We start from the raw sequence: 21568 nt of genomic DNA, 5'->3' as shown, positions 1-21568 counted from the left end.
CGTGTGCGTCGGTAACTGCGTGTCTGTCTTGTTTCAGGTCTCCTGGAAGCGCTGGGCAATGAACCTGAGACTGCAGCCCAGAGTGGTCTGAAGCCGGTGGGGAGAACAGAGGGAGTCCCGGGGAAGATGGCCATGGCCCCAAGCCCTTCCCTGGCTCAGGTGTACACCAGCCCGGTGGCAGTGGCCGTGTGGGAATGGCAGGACGGGCTGGGCACCTGGCACCCCTACAGTGCCACTGTTTGCAACTACATCGAGCAGCAGTTTGTCCAGCAGAAGGGCCAGCGCTTCGGGCTGGGGAGCCTGGCCCATAGCATCCCCTTAGGCCAGGCTGACCCCTCACTGGCTCCGTATATCATCGACCTCCCCAGCTGGACGCAGTTCCGCCAGGACACTGGTAAGGCACTTCCTGCCTCGAGTATGTGTCCAAGTGCCTGTTTCGGGCTGGGCGTCGTGCTAGGTGTTGGGGGTCACAGAATTGACTCTCAGTGTTATCCTGCCCCTGAAATGCACACGGTCAGAAGGCAGGTGGTGGGAGTGATAGCAGTGTGAGATGTTCCTTAGTGGTACGGGGTGCCTTGGGAACACAGTGCAGAGGCCGTTCCAGCCCCTTTCCCCCTTGTCTCCCAAACCAGAAATGACTGCTTCCGCCCGCAGGGATTTGAGTGTCTCGCTGGCAGCAGGCAGGCAAGCAGGCCGGCTGGCATGGGGGTGGCACACCATGCTAGTTAAGAGGGCCTGGTGATGGGTTCCAGCTCCTGTATGATAGCTGTGTCACATGGGCAAGTTACTTCACTCTCCTGTGCACTCATGTTTCTTTCGTGTGTGTGTGTGTGTGTGTGTGTGTGTGTGTGTGTGTGTGTGTGTCTTTTGCTCAGTATTACTGAGAATGGGGCCACCAACTTCTTCCCAGAGCTGTGCACTATCCCTGTAAATCAGTGGTTTTCAGCTGGGGGCAATGTTTGGAGACATTTTTGATGGTCAGGACTATGGGGTGGGGCGCTACCAGCATCTAGTGGGTAGAGGCCAGGGATGCTGCCAAACATCCTACAATGTACAGGACAGCCCCACAACAAAGAGTTATTAGCCCAGCATGTCACTAGTGCCGAGCCTGAAGACTCCTGCTCCAATCCCTGTAGCAGCCTCCTCGAGGGTGTGAGGACTCAGGCTTCCAGGCAGTGGATGCAGATAAAAGTCCCTGCCTTCACGATGTTTGCAGTCACTGAGAAAGGCAGCGCACAAGACAAATGATCCGAGAACTGTGTATGAGTTAGGTAGCAGTGAGTGTTTATCAGGGAATGGATGTGTAAAGCACAGGGAGAGGTCGCTTTGAAGTTTGAGCTTGGGTGGCCTGGTCACCAGGAAGGGCTGGGGACAGATAAGGAGGGAAGGGCAGGTCGTTCAGGGCTTTTCCATCCCTTTAGGGACTTCGACTTTTCTCCTGAAAGGAGGAACCCTGGGAAGATTAGGGCAGAGGAGTGACGTAATCTGATTTGGGGGTTAAGAGTATCCCACTGGCTGCTGAGGTCGGGAGACCAGGTAGAAGGTAATCGCAGTGATCACCTTTTGACAAGTACTGTTGGAAGCATGGCCCAAATTGACTTTTTTCTTTCTCTCCTGAATTGGTTTTGTTTATTAATATAAGCTAACCACAGGTGTTTGCTAATAGTTGCTACCTGGGAAGTCCAAAGGAATCTAAGTACATCCATGTAAGAGAACTGTGTAACAGTTAATAAAGAGTTTTACAAAGTTTTACAGACATTATAAATACTTACGGCATAATACATGAAAAGAGGAAATTTTTCAGTATGATTGTCAGCTACACCTAAACATACATGCCTAGGAGACTAGACGGGAAGGAATATGTTACAATATACGATATATGTCCTGTGCTTTCCTCTTGGTGGTTGGATTATGGATTATTTAATTTTCTTCAGACATTTTGTTTTCAGTTTTTTAAGTCAGGCTACATAGGTTTCATCCTTAGGACTATTTTGAGCCACAGCTGGTCTTTGACCTAAGCGTCCAGCATCCCTCACTCCTGCTGAGAAGCGCTGGTCCCTCTCTGCCACTTGATCCCTTTGATCCATGGTTTCTTTGTATAGAGAGAGCTCTCTACCCTTCACCCCAAATTTGGAGAGAATAGTCAATGCCAGCCTTTAGGTCAGACAGCAGCATGACCATATATACACCGTGATCGTGTTGTTTTATTTTGGTTGTAGGAAAAAAAGAATTTTTAAACTCCCTTTTTTTGGGAGGTGGTGAGTGGCTAGCAGATGAACTTTATCTGTGCAACGCTCCTTTTAAAACAGGCACCATGCGGGCTGTGCGGAGGCACCTGTTTCCCCAGCACTCGGCCCCGGGCCGGGGCATCGTCTGGGAGTGGCTGAGTGACGACGGCTCCTGGACGGCGTATGAAGCCAGCGTCTGCGACTACCTGGAGCAGCAGGTGGCCAGGGGCGCCCAGCTCGTGGACTTGGCTGCCCTGGGGTACAACTACACCGTCAACTGTGCCACCCACACGCAGACCAACAAGACTTCCAGCTTCTGCCGGAGCGTGCGGCGCCAGGCAGGGCCCCCGTACCCAGCGACCACTGTCATTGCCCCACCGGGCCACACGGGAGTGGCCTGCTCTTGCCATCAGTGCCTCGGCGGCGGCGCAGCCGGCCCCATGTCAGGCCGCTACCGCCACTCCATGACCAACCTTCCTGCCTACGCAGTCCCCCAGCCACCCCACAGGACCGCCATTGTTTTGGGGGCCCACCAGGCCTTTTCTCCATACAACAAGCCCTCACTCTCTGGGGCCAGGTCTGCGCCCAAGCTGAGCACCGCCAACCTCTGGGCTGGGGCCCTGCCCTCCCTGGGGAACCAGCCCCTCTACCGCTCCAGCCTCTCCCACGTGGGACCTCAGCACCAGCCCCCAGGACTGTCCGCTGCCGGCGCAGCCAGGTATCTTGTGTTCCGCGGACGGTCGTTTTGTCCACCTGCATGCCTTGTTAGCGGGCTTGGGTTTCTGCTCTTCTTTAGCTGGGAGGACTCCCCCCAAATGCCCGCAGGCTCGGCACCTGCCTCCTCGGCTGTCCCTGCTGCGTCATCCCCTCTGCACGTGCCCCAGCGCTGCACGTGTCACGTGGTGCTGAGGTGCCACGCCGTGCACAGCCTTGTGTCCCGGGGAGCCTACCTGACTTCTGGCACCTGAGTGCTGGTAGTTGCCCCATGGGTTAAAACCAGTGATCCTTTCATTGACCCAGCAGAATTGGGCTCTCTGAGCAGTTAAAGGTTTTTTTGGCTGTGCCTGTATGCCACATAGCTGGGGCCGGGTACCTGAGGACATTTCTCTGACTCCGTCTATGTGCCTGGCCCTGGAGTCACAGACATGGAAGGTTCAGCCCTCTTCCTGAGCCCACGGCCTCATCCAGGGAAGGCTGTGAGCCCAGCTTTGGTGCTTAAAAGTTGGTTGAGGAGAGAGCAAAGTGCTGAGCGTGTTGGGGGTGGCAGCAGGTGACATAGGGCAGCTGCTGTGCTGGTGCAGTCCATGTCTCATAGGGCACCCTGAGATGGTGAAATGGGCCCCGTCCAGACCAGGTGGCGCTTTAAAGTGGGGAAACCCCTGAGTGGCCAGTGGTGGGTGCATCTGGGATGCTCAGAGACCTGTCAGTGATCAGGGGCCTCATCATCGATTATTATTGAGGGTCTGGGGCCTGGAGAACATTTTGAGAACTCAGAGTGTTAGCCGGGATGGGGGCTGATTTCTGAGAGGGTGACCTGGGCGGGTGGTGACTGGATGTGTAGGCCTGTGGCCGCCCTGTTTCCCAGGGAGTCGGCCTCTCGGTGCCACGTCACTCACCCAAGCCCGCCCACCAGCCCACCTGACCACAGGGAGGGCTGAAGCGCCCCAGTGTGGCCGAGACCTCCTTGCCAGCTTCTAGCTAGGCTTCAGAGGACCTTCCAGCTTCGATAGGACAGTGACAGCTGGCACTCACCAAGCGCATGTTATAGCCGGGCCCTGTTCAGCAGGCCGTGTGGGTGATTTCGTGAATCCTCCCAGTGGCCATATGGTAGGGGGTGTCCCCAGCTGACAGGGGAGAACATTGAGGCTGACGAGGTTGGCAGCACAGCCAGGAAGTGGCAGAGCTGGGATCAAACCCAGGCCCCTTGTGGGGCATGTAGAGGTTTTTTTTTTGAAAAAAAATTGTTTTTAATAATTTTTTTTTTGTATTTTGGCCATGCCGCGTGGCATGTGGGATGGTTCCCCGACCAGGGATCAAACCCGGGCCTCTACAGTGAAAGTTCTAAATCCTGACCGCTAGGCCATCAGGGAACTCCCCATGTGGAGTTCTTGAAGCTGTCTAAAAGGCAGAGTGAGAGGAAGGCAGAGGGCGCCCTGAGGGGTGCGCGCAGAAGCCGCCAATACACAGAGGAGGGGATGGGCCCCCTGGGTCCGGGTGTCTTCCTACGTGTACTCCAGGAGTTGGGGCACGTGGATCTGAGATCTCTCTGGGAATCGGGAGCACAGGGAGGTATGGCCTGGGCCTTCTCTGTGGGCTTGCACAGAGACATAAGCAAGCTGGGCTCCATGCCAACCCAGTCCCTCCCAGTGCTCTGTGAGGCCCCTCCCATTGCTCTGTGATGCCCCTCCCAGTGTTCTGTGAGGCCCCTCCCAGTGCTCTGTGAGGCCCCTCCCATTGCTCTGTGATGCCCCTCCCAGTGTTCTATGAGGCCCCTCCCAGTGCTCTGTGAGGCCCCTCCCAGTGCTCTGTGAGGCCCCTTCCAGTATGTGAGTCAGTCTGTTTTAGAGAAAAACATGTCATGTTTGCCAGCCCAGAAGGATTATCAGCAAGGTTGGAGCTGCTTTTATGACTAGGTCGGCTTTGCCTAGCCTCCTGGGGCTTATGTTCTTACAAATTAACTGGCAAGTTTCTAGATGGTTCTAGAGCTGGGATGCTGGGATTGAGCCAGGCGACTTCATGGGCTTTGTTGCTTTCTTTTGATATGGGGCGCCCATCAGTCTCCCCTGATATTTCTCTGGTCTCCCCTCCCCAGCCTGAGGGCCCAAGAGGCTACTGAGGTGGGTCCCGTCAGTGCCATCCAGGCCAGTTACAGGATGGAAGGCTGCCGGGCCAGACGGCCTTACCTTTGCTGCTGAGTCGTGCGTGTTGCTGCTTACCCTGCTGCCCTACGTTGTAAACCAGGAGGGAGCTGGGCCAGCAGGCTCTGGCAGGTGAAACAGCCTCAAAGGGACCTGCCGCCTGAAGGGGGTGTTCACCTTGACCTCCTGCAGCTCTTCAGGAGCTGGGAGGGGTGACATTCACTCGCAGGGGCCAGTGTTCTCCTGTCTAATTTGTAGTGTGGTTCTCTACAGTTAACCCTTCTCTAATGGCTGTTGTAGAGCCAGAGGGGGTTTAATAAATCCCTGATCTCTTAACCCAGCAGGGCCGGAAGGATTTGAAAACACCTGGCACCTTAGTCTTCTAGCGGCTGTGATATAGTTCTCAAAGCCAAGTGAATGGCAGCAGCGTCAGGTGAAGGTTACCGCGTGTGTGGAGGAGAAAGTGTTTACTGGTAGCTGTTGGGAAGGACATGTGAGTCAGTGAAATCAAAATTTGTGGAACCCATGTGTTTTTTTTTTGTAACCCACATAGTTTCAAATCACTTCTTGCTCAATCTGGGTAAAACCTTGGCTGACTGATTTGCCTGTTGCCCCAGGAGCCTTTCCGAGTAGGCAGTAATCCATGGAGAAGACACATGATTTGTCACTGAGCCGCTGGGTTTAAGTAAATTTCCTAGTAGCTGAAGTTTATCCCTTTAAGCACCAAAACTTGTGTTTCAGTGATGTTGGATGGAAGACTTTCCAAAATGTGTCACGCACAGATTCTGTAATAGAGGGTGTGCCGGCTGGTTTAGCATTCTGATGGCTTGGGTGGTGATTAGGGCCAGCCCTCTATTGCAGCTTTGGTGTGGCTAGGCCTCGGGGAGCTTAGTCCCTGCACTAACCCGGCCTAGGAAAACGGCTCTCAGTTTGCTTTCGTCAGCTCTGTTCTTGCTGCTGCTGTTCTCCCAGCCTCTGAAAGCACCCCACGCCCTCCCAGTATCGGCCAGGCTCTTCAGACTTGTGGGATTGGGGTCCTGGGTTCCAGTGGGTCCTTGCCCCTGACTCGCTGTAGGCCCTCGGCTGCACTCTGTTCTCTTTTCCTCTCTGAAGGTTACAGAATTGGGCGGGTCAGTTTCTGAAGTTTCCTTCTGCTCTGATAGGGCTGTGGATTTCAGGATTTGGTGAGGGCCCTGCAGCTCTCCCGGAGCCGCCTGGCTCCGCTCAGACCTAGGAAACAGTGGGCACTTGGATGGTGCTGCAGATTGAGCCTCGCAGACACCCTGGGGGCCTTGGGGAATTGTTCACATCTTACAGAGAGAGAAAGTAAAACTCAGAGAGGGGACTTGACATGCACCAAGGCACCCAGCTTTTAAGCGCTGCGGGGGCTGGAAGGGGGTTGCCAGGTTCCACATCGTACGCTTCTTGTACTGCGCGTGCTCAGAGGTTCCCCGGTGGGTGGCAGCCTGTGGGGAGCTGGACCAGGCTTTGTGTGCCTCACTGTCCAGCCTTCTAGCTCTGCCCCCTGTTTGGGACTGTCCAGTCCTGTCTGCGGAGAAGACTAGAAATCTTCCTGTCTCGTGTTCCCAGCTCCGCTTGGAAGCTCCTGGAGACGGTCCCAGACAGGCAAGGCAGGGAGGGCCTAGTAGGTAGAGCCAGGAACCCAGCAGGTGGGACGGGTGCATGAGGCAGGTGAGAGGGAACTCTCGGAAGGGCACTTCATGGGCATATGGTGCCCCCACATCGGGGAACACTCTGCCAGTTTGAGCCCTTTAGAGGACGGTGCAGGGAGATCAGCGACCTCTGAGGTTCTGTGCACCTCTGAGAGTCCCCATCTTGGGACCCACTGGATCCTTTTACTGCTCTGTTCCTTCTGATCACAGCAGAGAAATGCATGGGGGAGGAGCTGGGGAAGGTCGCAGGGCAAGTGACAACATCGTGAGACCCCTAAGCAGATTGAACTTAGCCGTGGTTCCTGGTCCCAGTTCCAGGGTGAGCTGCTCATTGGAAGCCTTACTGCCTGTCTGCTTTCTGCTCTAGAACCTAGGCCTTCTCCCTCAGATACGTTCCTCTCACCAGCAAGGGAGGATCCCGCTTCTCGGACCCCCGCTGGGCCAGTGATGCCCAGCCCACTGAGTAGCCCAGTGCAGTGGCAGAGCCAGGCTTCGGCTTTCCAGCCTCCTGGTTATGGGCTGAAGCTTAGTGCTCCCTGTCGGGTTGGCTTGGGAGATGAAGGATGCCTCCAAGGGCTGTATCTTCTCAAATTCTTCACTTCTAGAACCTGAGAATTGAAGAAACAGGCTCAGGAAGGGGGTGGGGCGTGGCTTCAAATTAAACGGAGTTTAGCGGGGCCAAAACCTTAGCCCTAGTGTCCTACACACCTAACCCCCCCCCCCGCCTCCCCGACCCCCACATCATCAGAGCGCCCTGATCCAGTTCCATTGTCCTCTTGGGGCTGAGGGTAGACAAGGGTGGCGGGAAGCGTGGCCGCACAGGTTATTCTGTTTGGGGAGAATAGTCCAGAAATGAAAACCAGTACCAGCCAGTGTGAAATTTTCTGATTTGGGTCAGAACCAGCAGCTCCCTATTGTGTCCACCAGTGGGACCCGTGACCCCAGGCCAGCAGCAGGGAAGGATCTGGGCAGCCTCCAGAAGCATTTGCCGTAACCAGGTGGTTGCTGGTTTGCCGACCGTTGTAAGGGTGGCACAGCAGACTGGAGGCGCCCATCGTTTCCTGAGCGCCTTCCCAGCTCCTGGATCCAGGCTGGGCCCAGTGGGACAGAGAGGAACATGCCCAGGGCCTGTCCTTGGGGAGCTCCAGTGGAGGGACTGCATGGAAGGGTTTCAAAACCCTTCCCACTGCGTCACCTTGAACATGGGCAGTGCTGGATTGGAGGACGCAGTCACCGGGAGGGGGAGGAGGTAGCAGGCATGGCGGGCCATCTACACCAGCTGTCCCCAGGGCAGGGCTCCCTGAAACCATAATGGCACGGGTTTATTACCGTTTAAAAATATAACGGCTTAAAACCAAGTGAGAGACCTGGAATTAGTCACTGTGGGAAGCAAGACCTTCATTGAAAAAAGAATTTCCTGTATTTTGAACTGATTTGGGATTTACAGAAAAGTCACAGAAATAGTACAGAGTTTCCCCACCGCCCTTACTTGACTTCTCGCGTTAACGTCTTTCGTAAACATGGTGCGGCTCAGAACCAGAGAGAGGCTCACCACTGGTGCAGGACTGTTAGCTAAAGACTTTTCCCACTTTCATCGGTGTTTCCTCTGCAGTTGTCTTTCTGTCCCACGATCCCACTTTGCGTCCAGTTGTCATTTCTCCTCCTCCACCTGTTCCTTCTCCTGTGGCCTCCTGTCGAATGGCCCTTAATTTGGGTTCGTCAGACGTTTTCTCATGACTGGACTGAGGTTATGCTGTTTTGGCAAGAACCACAAAAGGGGTGTTATTTCCTTCTCGGAGCATCTTCTCTTGGGGTTTCTGATGTTGGTTGGTCCTGTTACTGGTGGTACTGGTCTGGACCACTCAGCGTGGTTTCTGCTGGACTTCCGTTCTGCAGGGAACCACAGAGCCCTCCTTTTGATGAAGCTGGTGAGTTCATAATTCTTTTAGGTTTGTCTTCAGAGTCTCTGATTGTCCAGGAGAACGTTTTTTGACAGCCAAAGCTTCATTCTCGATACCTTGTAAAAAGATGAGGTTCATCCCCAGCAGTGTTCTTTCGTGTCGCTGCCCCGTCCCTGCCTACGGTTCCTTCCCCTCCCCAAGGCCCAACTTGGAGTTTGACTTTTGTCGCTTGATTTTCACAGGGGAAGTGATGGCGGGCCGGCCTCTGGCTTAACATCAAGCATTCAGATTCTCTTTCTTGGTTAGTTTGGGTCTGAGAGGAGTGAACATCAGATCTCTTTGCTCCTCCTTCCAGATACTCTTCATCGGGATCTTTTCTTTAAAAAAAGAAAAAAACAGAAGCCCTCACTGTACAGAGACAGCTGCGGGAAGTGAAACCACAAAGGGGCCTCGGCAGCACCCGTGTCTTCCTCACTCGGTGTTTCTCCGGCTCCTGTTTCTGCTAAGTCGGCTCCGCACATTAAGCTCTGCCCTCTCTTCTCCCCAAGTGCCTCCCTGCCCAGCGGTCCAGTGAGCAGCCCCAGGAGCGTCCCCGCCACGGTGCCCGTGCAGATGTCGAAGCCCAGCAGGGTCCAGCAAGCTCTCGCAGGTAGGCAGGCTGCTCCCTGGTCCAGGTTCCAGAACAGACTGTGTCTGGCAGGACCAGGACTTGGGGGCAGGGGAGAATGCGTGGGGTAGGGGGAGGAGATTGTGGGGCAGGGGTCTTGTTACCCTGTGTGTTCTCATGGAAACCCAGAGAGGCTCCTTGGGGGGCGGTGCCTTTTTTCAGTGATGGTGTATCCCCCAGCTGGTGAGCCTGGGTGGCTGTTCGTTTGTCTCGGTGTTGGGGCGGGCGGGGGTGGGGGGGCGGGTCATGCCTAATGACGGTGGGTGCCCTGGTGTGGCCTTTCCCCATCTTTTACGTTTTCACATCGCCTTGAATTATGGTTCAGGAGTCACTTTGCTGTCCCCAAATGCTTTAGGCATTTCCCTAAAGGGGCCCCCTGGGGAACTCATAGAACTCTTGGCTGGAGTTAACATTTTGAGTAAGTGCTTTTGTGTCTCTCTAGATCTTTTGCTAACCTTACACCTTTGAACTGTTGTTTTTTTTAATTGATTAATTTATTTATTTTGGCTGCGTTGGGTCTTCATTGCTGCGCGCAGGCTTTCTCTAGATGTGGTGAGCAGGCTCCTTGATGCAGTGGCTTTTCTTGTTGCGGAGCACGGGCTCTAGGTACGCGGGCTTCAGTAGCTGTGGCACGTGGGCTCAGTAGTTGTGGCTCGTGGGCTCTGGAGCGCAGGCTCAGTAGTTGTGGCGCACGGGCTTAGTTGCTCCGCGGCATGTGGGATCTTCCCGGACCAGGGCTCGAACCCATGTCCCCTGCATTGGCAGGCAGATTCTTAACCACTGTGCCACCCGGGAAGCCCCAAACTGTTTTTAAAATTCCTCTTGCGGGTATTAGGAAGCCACTGAAAGTTATTTTTTAACTTATGGGAAATGTAAAATCGTACCTGAAGATACACTGAGGAGTCTGGTGAGCCTCCATCATTTAAAGATGGAGGCAGAGGAGTGAGCTAACCAGACTGGGTGTTGGGTGAGTCACTGTGGTAGCACAGGGGGGATTGGAGGGGACCAGGCCTAGAGGCAGGGAGACCCTGTGGACCTGGACTTCATGCCTCAGGTGGGCCAGCCACTGACTAGGGTCGTGGCCGTAGATGGAGGTAAGGGCTTCTGACTTGGTGGTTGGATTGGTTGTGAGAGGGAAGGAATGGAATGAGGCCTGGTGTACAGCTGCCGACAGAGATAATAAATCATCATAATTAAGGAGGAAGGACTAGGGGTTTTGCATGTGTGGTAACTCATTTCATCCCAATAGCAACTCTGTGGGGGAGGAACTTTGATTCCCATTTTATGTTTAAGGAAAGTGAGGCTCAGAGAACTCCGCAAACCTCCCAGGGCCAGCCAGCCAGCCCTTGGCAGAGCTGGGATTCAGCCCCAGGCATTCTTGGCCTCAGAGTCTGGGCTTCTCGCTGTGAGGCGATGGGGCAATGGGTGGGGTGATGGCTGTGGCTGTCGACAGGCGGAGCTGTCCCAGAGGCAGGGAGGTTTGGATGAGCAGTTCAGAAGAGCGGCGTGGGGTGGAGTGGGGCGGCCCGTGCCCGCCCCCTGGGAGTGAGCTTACAGAGGCCCGGTTGGATGCCGGGAAGAAGAGCCCTTGAAGGACAGGGAAGGACCAGTCAGAGGCGGTGAGGACGGTAGAGTGGGGCCGGGAAAGCCCCAGGAGGGGAGGCTTTCAGTCAGTCAGCTGCTCAGCCATCAGCCCTTTGCTGGGGCAGAGAGAACAGTGAGCAAAAATGTGGTGACTAGGAAGTCCCTGCCCAGTTTAGGTCTTCTCGTGGCATCCGACGCCACAGGTGTTTCAGGCCTGTGTGTGTGTGTGTGCGTGTGCGTGCATGCGGTGCTGGTCTTGTTGGAGAGAGGTTGTGGGGGAATGGGCCCAACCTGCACGCGCCCAGCTCCGTTCAGCTCTGCGGTCACTGAGGCTTTAATACCAATGCCGTGATCACCTCTGCACACAGCTCAGAAGTGGTCTGGGTACTGAGGAGCTCTTGAGGCTGGACCCTCTGCAGGACATCCTCTGTGTCCCCTGCCGCCTGGGCTCTCACAGCGATCCTGGAGGCAGGCAGGTATTTTAATCTCCATTTGTTTGTCAGGGAAACAGACCCCAAAGGTTCAGGAACTGGGTCCCAGTGAGGAAAGAGTAGTAGACGAGCCAGCGGCCAGACGCCGCCCCACCTGCATACGTGGCTCTGGCTCGTACCTGAAGCTGGGGCCGCTGTGTGGGGCACCAGGGAACCAGGGATCCTGCGCCCACCCCCAAGAAGCAGGGTCTGGAGAGCCCTCTCAGCTGGGCTGCAGTTACGGATTCGATTATGGATTTGGGAACACGCTCGCCGCATTGGGGTGAGCACCTGGGCACAGGGGTCTGCAGGTAGGTCTCCAGCCCGCGGATGTACTGCGGAAGGGCTGCGCACCCCTCTCGCTGGTGGAAGATCTACCTCCGTGTCAGCCAGGCGCCTCAGGTGCTGGCTTTGCTGCCTGCAGCCCGGCCAGGGCCTCTTCTTAAGGGGGGTGGGGAGGAGTGGGCCTCCGAGACCAGGGCCAGGCTCCCACCCTGCGAGGGAGGAGGACTGTCTGCATTTTACGCTACCAAGACCTGCCCAAGACCGGTCAGCCAGTGGGGAGTGGTACTGGCCTTGAGCCCAGCTTGGTAAGGCCAGGGCCAGCGGAGGGTAGGCTTGGACCTGAGTCCTGGTCACTAGACGGAAGGCCAACGCTGGACATCAGAAAGGGGGTGTCTGCACATCTGCCCATGGACCTGCCCAGGACCTGCCAGGGGCTCCGGCAGATCAAGACGAGAGCAGGAAAAGCCATGGCTATCCGAGCTGTTACGCCGATTTGGGGGGGCTGTCCCTGAGCCCTTGCTATTGGGGAAGATGTGATGGCCCCTCTTGGTCCCCCCCCCTCCCCCCCACCGCCCAATCCTGTCCACTGGACGCCGCTTTTGTGAAGTGTTAGCTCTGGGGTGATTTTCACACTTCTTCACAAGAAGGCAGACCTGCAGGGCATGGGCTGCTTGCCTGTGGACGTCTAAGTTAAGACTTCGCTGTCTGTGTCTTGAATTCGGAGCAGTTCCTGCATTGAGAAGGGCAGGAGCGTTGTTCACGCTGGCCTCTTGCGGGGCTGATGCGGTCGCCTCAGGGATGTCTGCTCCCCAGCGGGCAGGGACCGGGCACCTCTTGGAGCAGAGTGAAGGAGACGAGCAGGAGGGGGACGTGGCTGTTTCAGATGGGCAGTCAGGGAGGGGCTGCCGCTCAGGGAGGGGCAGCCAGTGCAGAGGGGTCTGCTTGATGGGCGGGAACTGGTGCATGTTGGGGCAAGTACAAAGCTCCAAGGTTCTCCTAAGGGATTGTTCTCTTTCTTTCCATCTATCTGCCCCCTGTGCCTGCTTGTCATTTGGCCCACCCGATGTTTAGTTCCAAGGGAACCCACAATTTGAGCCCAGGAACAACCTTGGGATGCTGGTGGCATCGAATTACCTGATGAGCGGGCACCCAGTGTCCAGCCTCGGTCTTCTGATGTGCACTTTGGTGTCTCCTGGGAGTGACCACCACAACGCACCCTGTGCTGCCCAGGCTGCCGGCCTCTGCTTCTGTCCCTAACTGGGCGCATTTGCCCCATTGAGAGCCTTTGTTCTCTGGTGGAGGCCACAGTGGGCCCCAGTGGATCCCGAGGCCAGATCTCTCCTCACCGCTCTGGATCGCCTCTGGAGTGGGCAGCAGGTCCACCTGGCTTGCGCTGTGCCCAGACCCCTTGCCAGATTCTGAGCACCTAGAAAGCCCCCCTAAGGGAGGTGCCTGAGGGGAAGCCCAGAGCTCCGTTCCCTGGGGGAGGAGGTGCTTTTGAGCCTGACTAGGGACAGGGAGGATTGGGTAGAGGGTGCTGTGGACAGCAGGGTGGCTGAGAGTGTGGCAGGAACGGGGACTCCAGCGGGAGGACGTGCTGTGTTCCAGGTCCTTGGGGAGCGCGGGTGAGGGTCCGGCTAGGATGCGTGTGGAGCGCCAGGCTGAGGAGTGAGGCATCCCTCCTGCAGGCATCAGGAAGGAGGGACAAGGTTGGACAGGCCACTCGGCGCGGCTGCCTGCTGCGGCTCCCTCACGCTGTGGGCTGCCCCTGTGCTCCCACCCAGGGCAAAGGGGACCAGAGAAAGAAGCCACGGCCTGGGACCTTAACTGCTCCAGAGGAGCGGCTACAGGGGCCATGGGGATGCCTCGGTGGGGCAGCAGGCCCGGGGCAGCATTCCCGCTGGCCCGCCCCGCCCCAGCGATGGCGCTGAAGGCACCTAGGCGGGCCAGGTGCGGCGTGCAAAACAGGCAGCGCCGCATGGGGGCAAGGTGAGCAGGAGCTGAGGGGGCGCGGCCGAGGGGGCACAAAGCGAGGACCGCGAGCTCCAGCCCATCTGTGTCTCCATAGCTTGGCTGCGCCCTTCTGTGTCGCCCGTCTGCTCTCCTTCTTCATGCCTGGCACAGAGAGGCGCCCACCAGAACTGCTGAGGAGGCTTCCAGGGGTGGCGTTCTGCCCTCTGCCCTCCCGAAGCAACAGACTCGCCCACTGCATGCTCCAGGCACGGGCTGATGGGTTGCTTGCACAGACCCCTTTGGAGCTTGGGGCCAAGGCTCCCACCAGCCAGGCATTTCACTGGTTCCCGACCCAGAGCTTAGCCCTGCTGGCCCGGATAGGCCCTGGCAGCCTCGAGCAGCCGGATTCCCCGGGGAGATCGGCAGGTCCTGATGGCCATTGACAGTGCCAGCTGGACACAGCCGGGGTTTGTGGAGGTCACATGCTGAACGACTCCTTCTAACGTTTCTCCCCTCTCTGCATGTCTGATCTCGCACCCCGTGTAGGCATGACGAGTATTCTGATGTCAGCCATTGGACTCCCTGTGTGTCTTAGCCGCGCACCCCAGCCCGCCAGCCCTCCCGCCTCCTGTCTGGCCTCTAAAAGTCACAGCTCAGTTAAGAGATTGAGGAAAATGTCCATGAAAGGTAGTTCCTGCTCACAAATACTCTCTGGCCTCTGCTAAGCCTCCTCCGAGTCTTGCTGCCTCTGACTCTTCTGCACCGAACGCTCTTCTCTGACCACCACGGCCCTCCGCCGCTTCCTTCGAAGGGCCAGCCCATGTGGGGCTACTTCAGAGGGGTCCCCCGATGACCACTGCCCTGGCCGTCACACGGCCAGGGAGGAAGGGGTTTCAGAACCGTTGGAAGGCGCTGTGAGTTTTAACAGAACTCAGGTGGAGGGGCCTGTGGGTAGTGAGTTCTAAACCTGCCATTTCTAAAGCCGATGATGGCTCTGCTTCCATCGTTGGGCCAGAGAAGTGTGACCGCTCGGTGACCTTCAGGATGGTGTGAGAGGGGGCATGGCTCTGGCTCCGCCAGTCCTGGGTTTCCAGAGCTCCCGGGCTTTGTGAACTCACACAAGCCTCCCGTTCATGAGCGGAGCGCCTCCTACAGGGCAGGTTGCTTGTGGGAGGAATAGCAAGTAAATTGCTTGGGAAGCGCCTGGCAAGTAGTAGTAGTACGGTGGTTGCTCTGATCCTGTTCACTGCCTGTCTAAGCCCCGCCCAACGGGGGAGGAGGGAGGCCAGGAGGGGCGGGGCTCATCCTGCCCAGCCCCACCCCACCCCTGGCAGTCGCTCCTGCCCTGCTCCCCCTTCTTACTCTGCCTCAGAGGCCGGCAGCTTCCTAAGGCACTCGGGTTTGCCCCGGGAATACAAGGCTCTCAGCAGATGCTCTGGCCTTCCTGGGCTCGGATGTCCCTTTCGTGGGGTAGGCGGTCACCTGGCTGGCCCCCTTTGAGAAAAATGGCTCCTGGAGAGTTACCTCCAGTTCTGAAAGGCTGCCTGGGCACAGGCAGGCAGAGAGGTAGGGGTGCTGAGCCAGGCCTCACCGGAGGGATCCCAGGGTCCAGCTGCAGACTGGCCTGTCCCTAGTCGACGTGGCCTTCTAGACCAGTCTTTTCTAGAAGGCCTCCTCCCCTCAATCAGAATAGAGTCCCAGCCAGCAGGATGGCCACCCGGTGCCTGTGGGGACTGTGCTTTTGCCTGCGACCAGAGTCAGGGTCCTAGAAGTCTGTGTGTATGGGGGTGCGTGTGCGTGTGTATGGGGTGCGTGGTCTTCCTTTGCCTCTAGCTGTTTTTCAGGTCATAGCAGCTAATGCCCTTACAGTGATCACGACTTTGGTTGGTATTGGGTCCACTTTTTAGATGAGAGGACTGAGACTCAGAGGTGACCTGATTTGGTCCCAGCCCAAGAGCCAGAATCCAACCTGACCTCACCAGGTCCCTGCCCCTCTGCTCCCCTCATAACTGTCACCTGGCCTTCTCTGGTCTAGAAGGAGCTCAGGCTTGTAAGTCTTTGCAGCCACAGGCTGATGGCCATGAGCTTGGGTTCACACCAGAGCCCCTCTGGTCTCAGGGTCTAGGACCAGGAGCTCCCCCTGACCTTGAGACAGGATGACAAGCCCTGCCGGGATCACTCTTCCCAGGCTGCGCTGGTCTCCCTGGTCCCTCCCCTGTGCTCCGCTTTGCTGTCCCTCTGTGATTCTGCAGCTGCCTCTGCCTGGAGAACCCCTGCCATGCTGATTCTCTCTCTAGCTGGGGGAGTTTCTTCTCCTTGGGGTGGGGCCTGTTTGGTGCAGGGCCTCCACTCCGGGCTTCCTGCACAGGTGTGCACAGAGGAGTGGGAGGTTTCGGGAGGAGGGGTCGGGGACAGAACTGTGGGCAGCTTAGGAATCGAGGAGGCATGTCACTGACACCCCACAGTCCAGGGACAAGCCCAAGAAGACTGTGGTTTGTTGTGGCCGTGTGGCCGTCATCTGCAGTTGGTGTGCACACAGATGTCCCCATGGGGTAGGCACGCACTACACACTTGACTCAGAAAACTTACTTCTCTTACCGAGACTTTCTTACAAGAATGATGAAAGCTGAGTAAAATAACACGGCCAGGATGTGCTCCAGAGTATCTGTTTTAGAAGCTGCTGTTTGACTCTTCCGCATGTCCTCTGAAGCCTGGGACGGGTTTCCTGAGTGAAGGTGTGCAGGGCCCCGTCGTGGCTCCTGAGGGCTGTGGCCAGCTGCTGTCTCTGCCCCTCTTCCGTCTCCTCCAGGGCTCCTGGGGCCGGGCCCCCGGCGTGGGCCGGGAAGGGCTCAGCCGGCAGAGCTCCAGAGCGTTCTGCGCCTGGCCCAGGTCTATCCTCTCCTGCACACTAACCTTCCCCTCTGAGCCGCCCTAACATCCCTCCCAGCAACTTGGACCTCTCCCTGTCGTCCTTTCTCTCTCGTTCCAGCATCTCCAGTTCACTCTCCTCGGGACACCGCTTATGTTCTTCTCTCTTTTAGGAGGGCCTCCAAAGCCAGAGCCAGAGCAGGTGATAAAAAACTACACAGAAGAGCTGAAGACGGCCCTGGATGAGGTGCGTGTCACGGGAACCACGCTGCTTTTGGTTTTGTTTGGAAATGAGGGGTGGCTTAGACGAGGACGCCAGCCTGTCCCCCGCTGGAAGGTGCCTCGTCCAGAGAGCCGTCCTGCCCCCCGCTGTTGGGAGGGCTGGTCGGGGTTCCTGTGGCTAACCTAGCCTGCCAGACCCCCGTCACGGCTGCGCCTGGGCCTCTGCTGAGCCTCGCTTCGGGGCTGCGGCACCACTTTTCTCCGATTTGCGTGGAGGGTCCTGGAGAATCTGGAGGGGCGGGGGTCAAGGTCATTCGTGCCAGTCCAGAGCCGAGGACTCTCTCGCCTCTTTCTCCTGCAAACTGAGTGCATAGGAAGCATCTGGTTGGTAAAGGTTTGGACAGAAACCTGAAAGTCATCCTCACGTCGGCCCCTCCCTCCAGCCTGCTCTGCCCTCCCCCTTCACAGCTGTCTGTCTGTCTGTCTCTGCCTTTGTGCTCACCCAGCACAGCTGGGCTGCTTTGCCCCCCGCCACCCCCCCCCAAGCTGCCGGCTACACAGCCGACACGTGGCCACGATGACTTAGTACCCACTGCTCACAGCCTCTCAGCCGGGCCCCCGACGTGTAAGACGAAGAAGCCCCAGCCCCGAACGTGGCCGTCAGGGCCTCCCGGGATCTGGTCCTCCCCCCACCTCGCCTTGTCTCCTGCACCCTGGTCGCCCCTTGCCCTGCAGGTGCGCCGCCCCTCCCAGCGGAAACGCTGGCTCCTGCTTCAGAACGCTTTCTTCTCTCTACCCGAGGGCCCGGGCCCGTTCCCATGCTTGTGCGTCTGACAAGTTCCCTTTCCCTTGTAAAGCCCAGCGCTGAGGGCCCCTCCCGTACTTACCTCTCTGCCTGGCTGTTCTGGCCGCCCTCTCCGCCTGTGCTTCAGTTGTTACACTGGCCCCCACGCTTGGTGCCGCCTGCCGTCCCCTCTGCTGTGGTGACGGTGAGCCCTCTGTGCTCCCAGCCTCCGGAACAAACAGCTGTCAGATTGAGTTAGACTGGGGTGAGGCACTTCAGCAGATGAAGGTCAGTCCTACAGGACTCACCCGCTGTGGCATAGGGGCCGTGGGTGAGCGTTCCCCGGGTTGGGTCTCCCTCCAGGACTGCATCATCTGTATGGAGAAGCTGTCCATGGCATCCGGCTACAGCGACGCGACCGACAGCAAGACCTTCGGGCCGGTGGCTGTGGGCCGCTTGGCCAAGTGCAGCCACGCCTTCCACCTGCTCTGCCTGCTGGCCATGTACTGCAACGGGAACAAGGTACCCATGGCCCACCAGGGCCAGGGGTGGGGGTCGGGGTCTCCTTCCCGCAGCCTGTACCCGTCATGTTGCACTTAAGCAGGTGACTGGGGCTGCCGTGTGAGGGGCCCAGGGCCCGCTCGGAGGCAGCCTTGAGATGTCTGCAGCTCTGGCCCTGCAGCAGGATGGGCCTCGGGGTGGCAGGCGATGCCTGGCTGCCCTACCTTTGGTGTAGTTTAGCCGGAGTGGACAGGTAGGGGGACGGAGAGAACGAAGGCCCGTGGTGGGCCTTGGGGCCTGGCCTTTGTACAGTGTCCCCGTGCCATCGTGTACCAGCCAAGATGCCAGCTTATCAGTCCATCGTTCACAGGGTTTTCTTTTTCATCTTAAACATGACTCGGCTGTGCAAGCTTTTGCTCATAAACCTCATTTTCTTACCTGATGCCAGTCTCTGGGTACCTTGTCCCTTTAATGAAAATTGCATGAGTTTCTGGGTTAAAACTTATCTTTCCAAGGAAGCTTCTAGAATCAAGTTTCTTTGCGAGGAGGCTGCCTGGGAGTTGGGCAATGCGCCTGGGACCCACTATGTGACTTGGGGCCAAACTCGTGTCCCTGTGGGCCTCTTTCCCATCTAGCCAGCGGGGTGGCTGGCCTGGGTGCCCGCTCAGGGGCCCCGGCTCAGTCCACGGCATTCTGCCTTGTCCCAGGATGGAAGCTTGCAGTGTCCTTCCTGCAAAACCATCTATGGGGAGAAAACTGGAACCCAGCCCCGGGGGAAGATGGAGGTGTTCACGTTCCAGGTGTCCCTCCCCGGCCACGAGGACTGTGGGACAATCCTCATAGTCTACAACATTCCCCATGGCATTCAGGTAAGGGGCCCCGGCACAAGAGGAGCCTCCTCGGATCTTTCTGGAATCAGCCCTTCTCGGGTGCTGTCCTTTCTCTCCCGCCCCCTCCTAGCAGTCTGCGCACCCCGGGTCACTGTGAAGGTGCCTAGGCTGCCAAGTCAGGCCACCAGCAACCAGGAGGCACTGGTGCTGGGGGCTAGAGCCAGCTCCTAGGGTTGTGGAAGCAAAGAGGTGGCCGTAGCCCTTTCCTGAGCCAGGGAGGGCTTCCTGGAGGCAGAGGCATCTTCGCTGGACTTGTACTGGGTGGAAGGCCAGCAAGCGTCTAAGCGGGAGGAGCGCTTTTATTGGGCCGGCCGGCCGGCGAGCCCACAGGGGCAGAGCACAGGGTGGGGAGGGCTGGCTGGCCTGACTGCTCTTGAGGGACCCGCTCAGTGGCCTGATCCAGGCCTGCGTGGGGCGTGCGGGGACAGGAACCCAAGCTCACTGGGGACCCAGACGGGAGCCCTGGCCCCTGAGGTCTCTGCCTTGGACCAGGTTGGGGGATCTCAGAGCCTGGGCGGGTTGGGAAGACACTGGGTAGTGGGGGCCAGGAGTCTGACGGGATGTCACTCGGTTTTGTCTAATTATGTGCTTCCCCTGGTTTCCCTCCAGTTCTCCGTGGCTCAAAGTGAAATTTAGAAACACTCCAGACAGCAGTAGAGCCACAGAGCGGGAGGGGACTTTGGAGCTGTACATGGCGTGTCACCGTGTGGCCGAGGGCACAGCAAGGGCTGTGCGCGGTTCCAACCGCCAGCCTCTGTCCAGCCTGCCGCCACTGTCTCAGGCCCCACTCCGGCCACTTCTGGAGCGAGAGTGGAGGTGCTGTGTGCCCGAGTGAGGGTGTCAGGCGGCGGGCCCTGCCATCCGGTCCAGAGAGCCCCGTGCCCGGAGGGCCGCCAGCGAAGCAAGCGCTTCCGTCCCAGCCTCTAAGGGGTCCGGGCTCTTCAGGGAAGTGGAGGGAGTTAGCCGGAGTGTCTGACGCCAGGCTGAGCGGCCCGGGTTCAGGGAGGGCAGTCATGGGTGGGCGCCGTGTTCACGGTGGGTCTTCAGAGCGAGATGTGAGACGGCAGTCGATTTGGTTGGTCACTTGAGCGCAGCAGTAGCCCCACCTGGAAGGCGAAGGGGTGAGGCTGGGCACCCGTGTCCGAGCACCTCTGCAGCCGGAGGGCCCCTCGGCTCCCACTCCCCGCATCTGTGTGCCTCCTGCAGGGCCCGGAACACCCCAACCCTGGAAAGCCGTTCACCGCCAGAGGGTTTCCCCGCCAGTGCTACCTTCCGGACAACGCCCAGGGCCGCAAGGTGAAGGCCCGGCCGACGCCCCTGGGAGTGGCCCCTCCTTCCCCCCGGCTGGCAGCTCTGGGCCCAGCTGTCTGTGTGCAGTGGGAGGCGGTGGGGTGGGGAGGGCCCAGCTCTGCGGCCACACCAGATCTGCCTCTGTTCACCTTACTGCGACAGGCAGAGGGGGATGAGGCCTGGGGGCCGGCTGGGGTGTGGGCCACCCCTTCCTGGGGACCTGCTGTGCGTTAGGCATCCCAGGTGCCCGGGGTCCAGGGAGAGACGAGCTGACCTCACAGGTGCTCCAGTGGGAGGACGGGATGGGGAGGCGCTGGGGCCGTTCTACCTGGGTGGTGGGGGCGGTGGCCTGCAGAGCCACCTCTGCACTGGGACCTGAGTTGGGACTTCCCAGCTCTCCGAAGGCCAGGGAAGAGCATGCCAGGCAGACAGAAGAGCCGGTGTGGTGGCTTTGGGGTGGGGACAGCTCCGAGGGTGTGAAGAGGCTTAGGGAGGTGAGGGGGTGTCGGGGTGGGTGTCTGCTCTCCAGGCCAGCCCCGGGAGCTGGGGTTTGTTATAAGCGCTTGTTCACGGCCACCTTCTTCCCCCCCTCCCCGCCATTCCCTCCCCTTCCCCCTCTTCCTGCCTCCCCACTATCCCCTCCCCCTTGGGCAGGTCCTGGAGCTGCTGAAGGTGGCCTGGAAGAGGCGACTTATCTTCACAGTAGGGACGTCCAGCACCACGGGGGAGACCGACACGGTGGTGTGGAACGAGATTCACCACAAGACAGAGATGGACCGCAACGTGACAGGCCACGGCTACCCCGACCCCAACTACCTGCAGAACGTGCTGGCCGAGCTGGCCGCCCAGGGGGTGACTGAGGACTGCCTGCAGCAGCAGTGAGCTGGGGGCGCAGGCGTGCCCCCCCGGAGCCCAGGCTGCTCCTGCCTGCCTGTCCCCATCCCCCGGCCCCCCCAGGCCCGGGTCTGTGTGGGAACTGGGCGAGCCTGGGGGTCATACTTGTGAGGGCTTTGGATGCAGCTACCTCAGTGCGTGGGCCCCTCCGTCCTCGGTGGGCCGCGTTGGGCCATCGGTGCTGGGGGCCCTGCAGGGGGTGAGGAGAGACTGCCTGCTGTGCCCCCAGCCAGGGGCAGGCCTGGGTCTGGGTCAGCTTCTCATACCTCAGATGTTCTATTTGCAATAAATGCCCTATAGCCAAAGTCAGCGGGCCCTGGTGGGTTTGTCAGTGGAGAGGCTGCGTGTGTGTGTGTGTGTGTATGTGTGTGTGTGTGTGTGTGTGTGTGTGTGTGTGTGTGTGTGTGTGTGTGTGTGTGTGTAAAATCTGATGTGTGAAGGCCAGCACACACATGTCCTGCTGCGTCAGAACAGGAAGGGGCCTTACAGGCTGCCCATCC

The 21568-nt window shown here is 58.4% G+C and overlaps 1 protein-coding gene across 2 annotated transcripts; it reads left to right on the top strand.

Annotated features, from left to right (window-relative positions):
• Positions 1 to 112: 112 nt before the first annotated feature.
• DTX2 (deltex E3 ubiquitin ligase 2) lies at positions 113 to 21367 on the top strand. 2 transcript variants are annotated; one of them, XM_082857180.1, is made up of 9 exons: positions 113 to 394; positions 2310 to 2946; positions 9209 to 9309; positions 14166 to 14306; positions 16661 to 16734; positions 17857 to 18015; positions 18702 to 18863; positions 20091 to 20180; positions 20829 to 21367. In XM_082857180.1, exons 1-9 carry the CDS (start codon positions 127 to 129, stop codon positions 21054 to 21056), a joined length of 1860 nt encoding a protein of 619 aa, XP_082713306.1. In that variant the 5' UTR covers positions 113 to 126; the 3' UTR covers positions 21057 to 21367. The 2 variants fall into 2 exon arrangements, with proteins under 2 accessions (XP_082713306.1, XP_082713307.1); XM_082857181.1 differs by lacking the exon at positions 14166 to 14306.
• Positions 21368 to 21568: the final 201 nt, after the last annotated feature.

The sequence above is a fragment of the Leucopleurus acutus genome, assembly GCF_964270905.1.
Source record: "Leucopleurus acutus genome assembly, chromosome: 16".
NCBI classification, from domain to species: domain Eukaryota; kingdom Metazoa; phylum Chordata; class Mammalia; order Artiodactyla; family Delphinidae; genus Leucopleurus; species Leucopleurus acutus.
The sequence above is the reverse complement of the archived record's forward strand: the minus strand, read 5'-3'. Positions and strand labels throughout refer to the sequence as shown.

What these genes read in the sequence shown, in the direction of transcription:
- DTX2 (XM_082857180.1), top strand. Translation starts at nt 127, where the DNA reads ATGGCCATGGCCCCAAGCCCTTCCCTGGCTCAGGTGTACACCAGCCCG. An exon ending in TCCGCTGCCGGCGCAGCCAG is followed by an intron (nt 2,947 to 9,208) that starts GTATCTTGTGTT and finishes CTTCTCCCCAAG; the next exon opens with TGCCTCCCTGCCCAGCGGTC. An exon ending in ACAACGCCCAGGGCCGCAAG is followed by an intron (nt 20,181 to 20,828) that starts GTGAAGGCCCGG and finishes CCCCTTGGGCAG; the next exon opens with GTCCTGGAGCTGCTGAAGGT.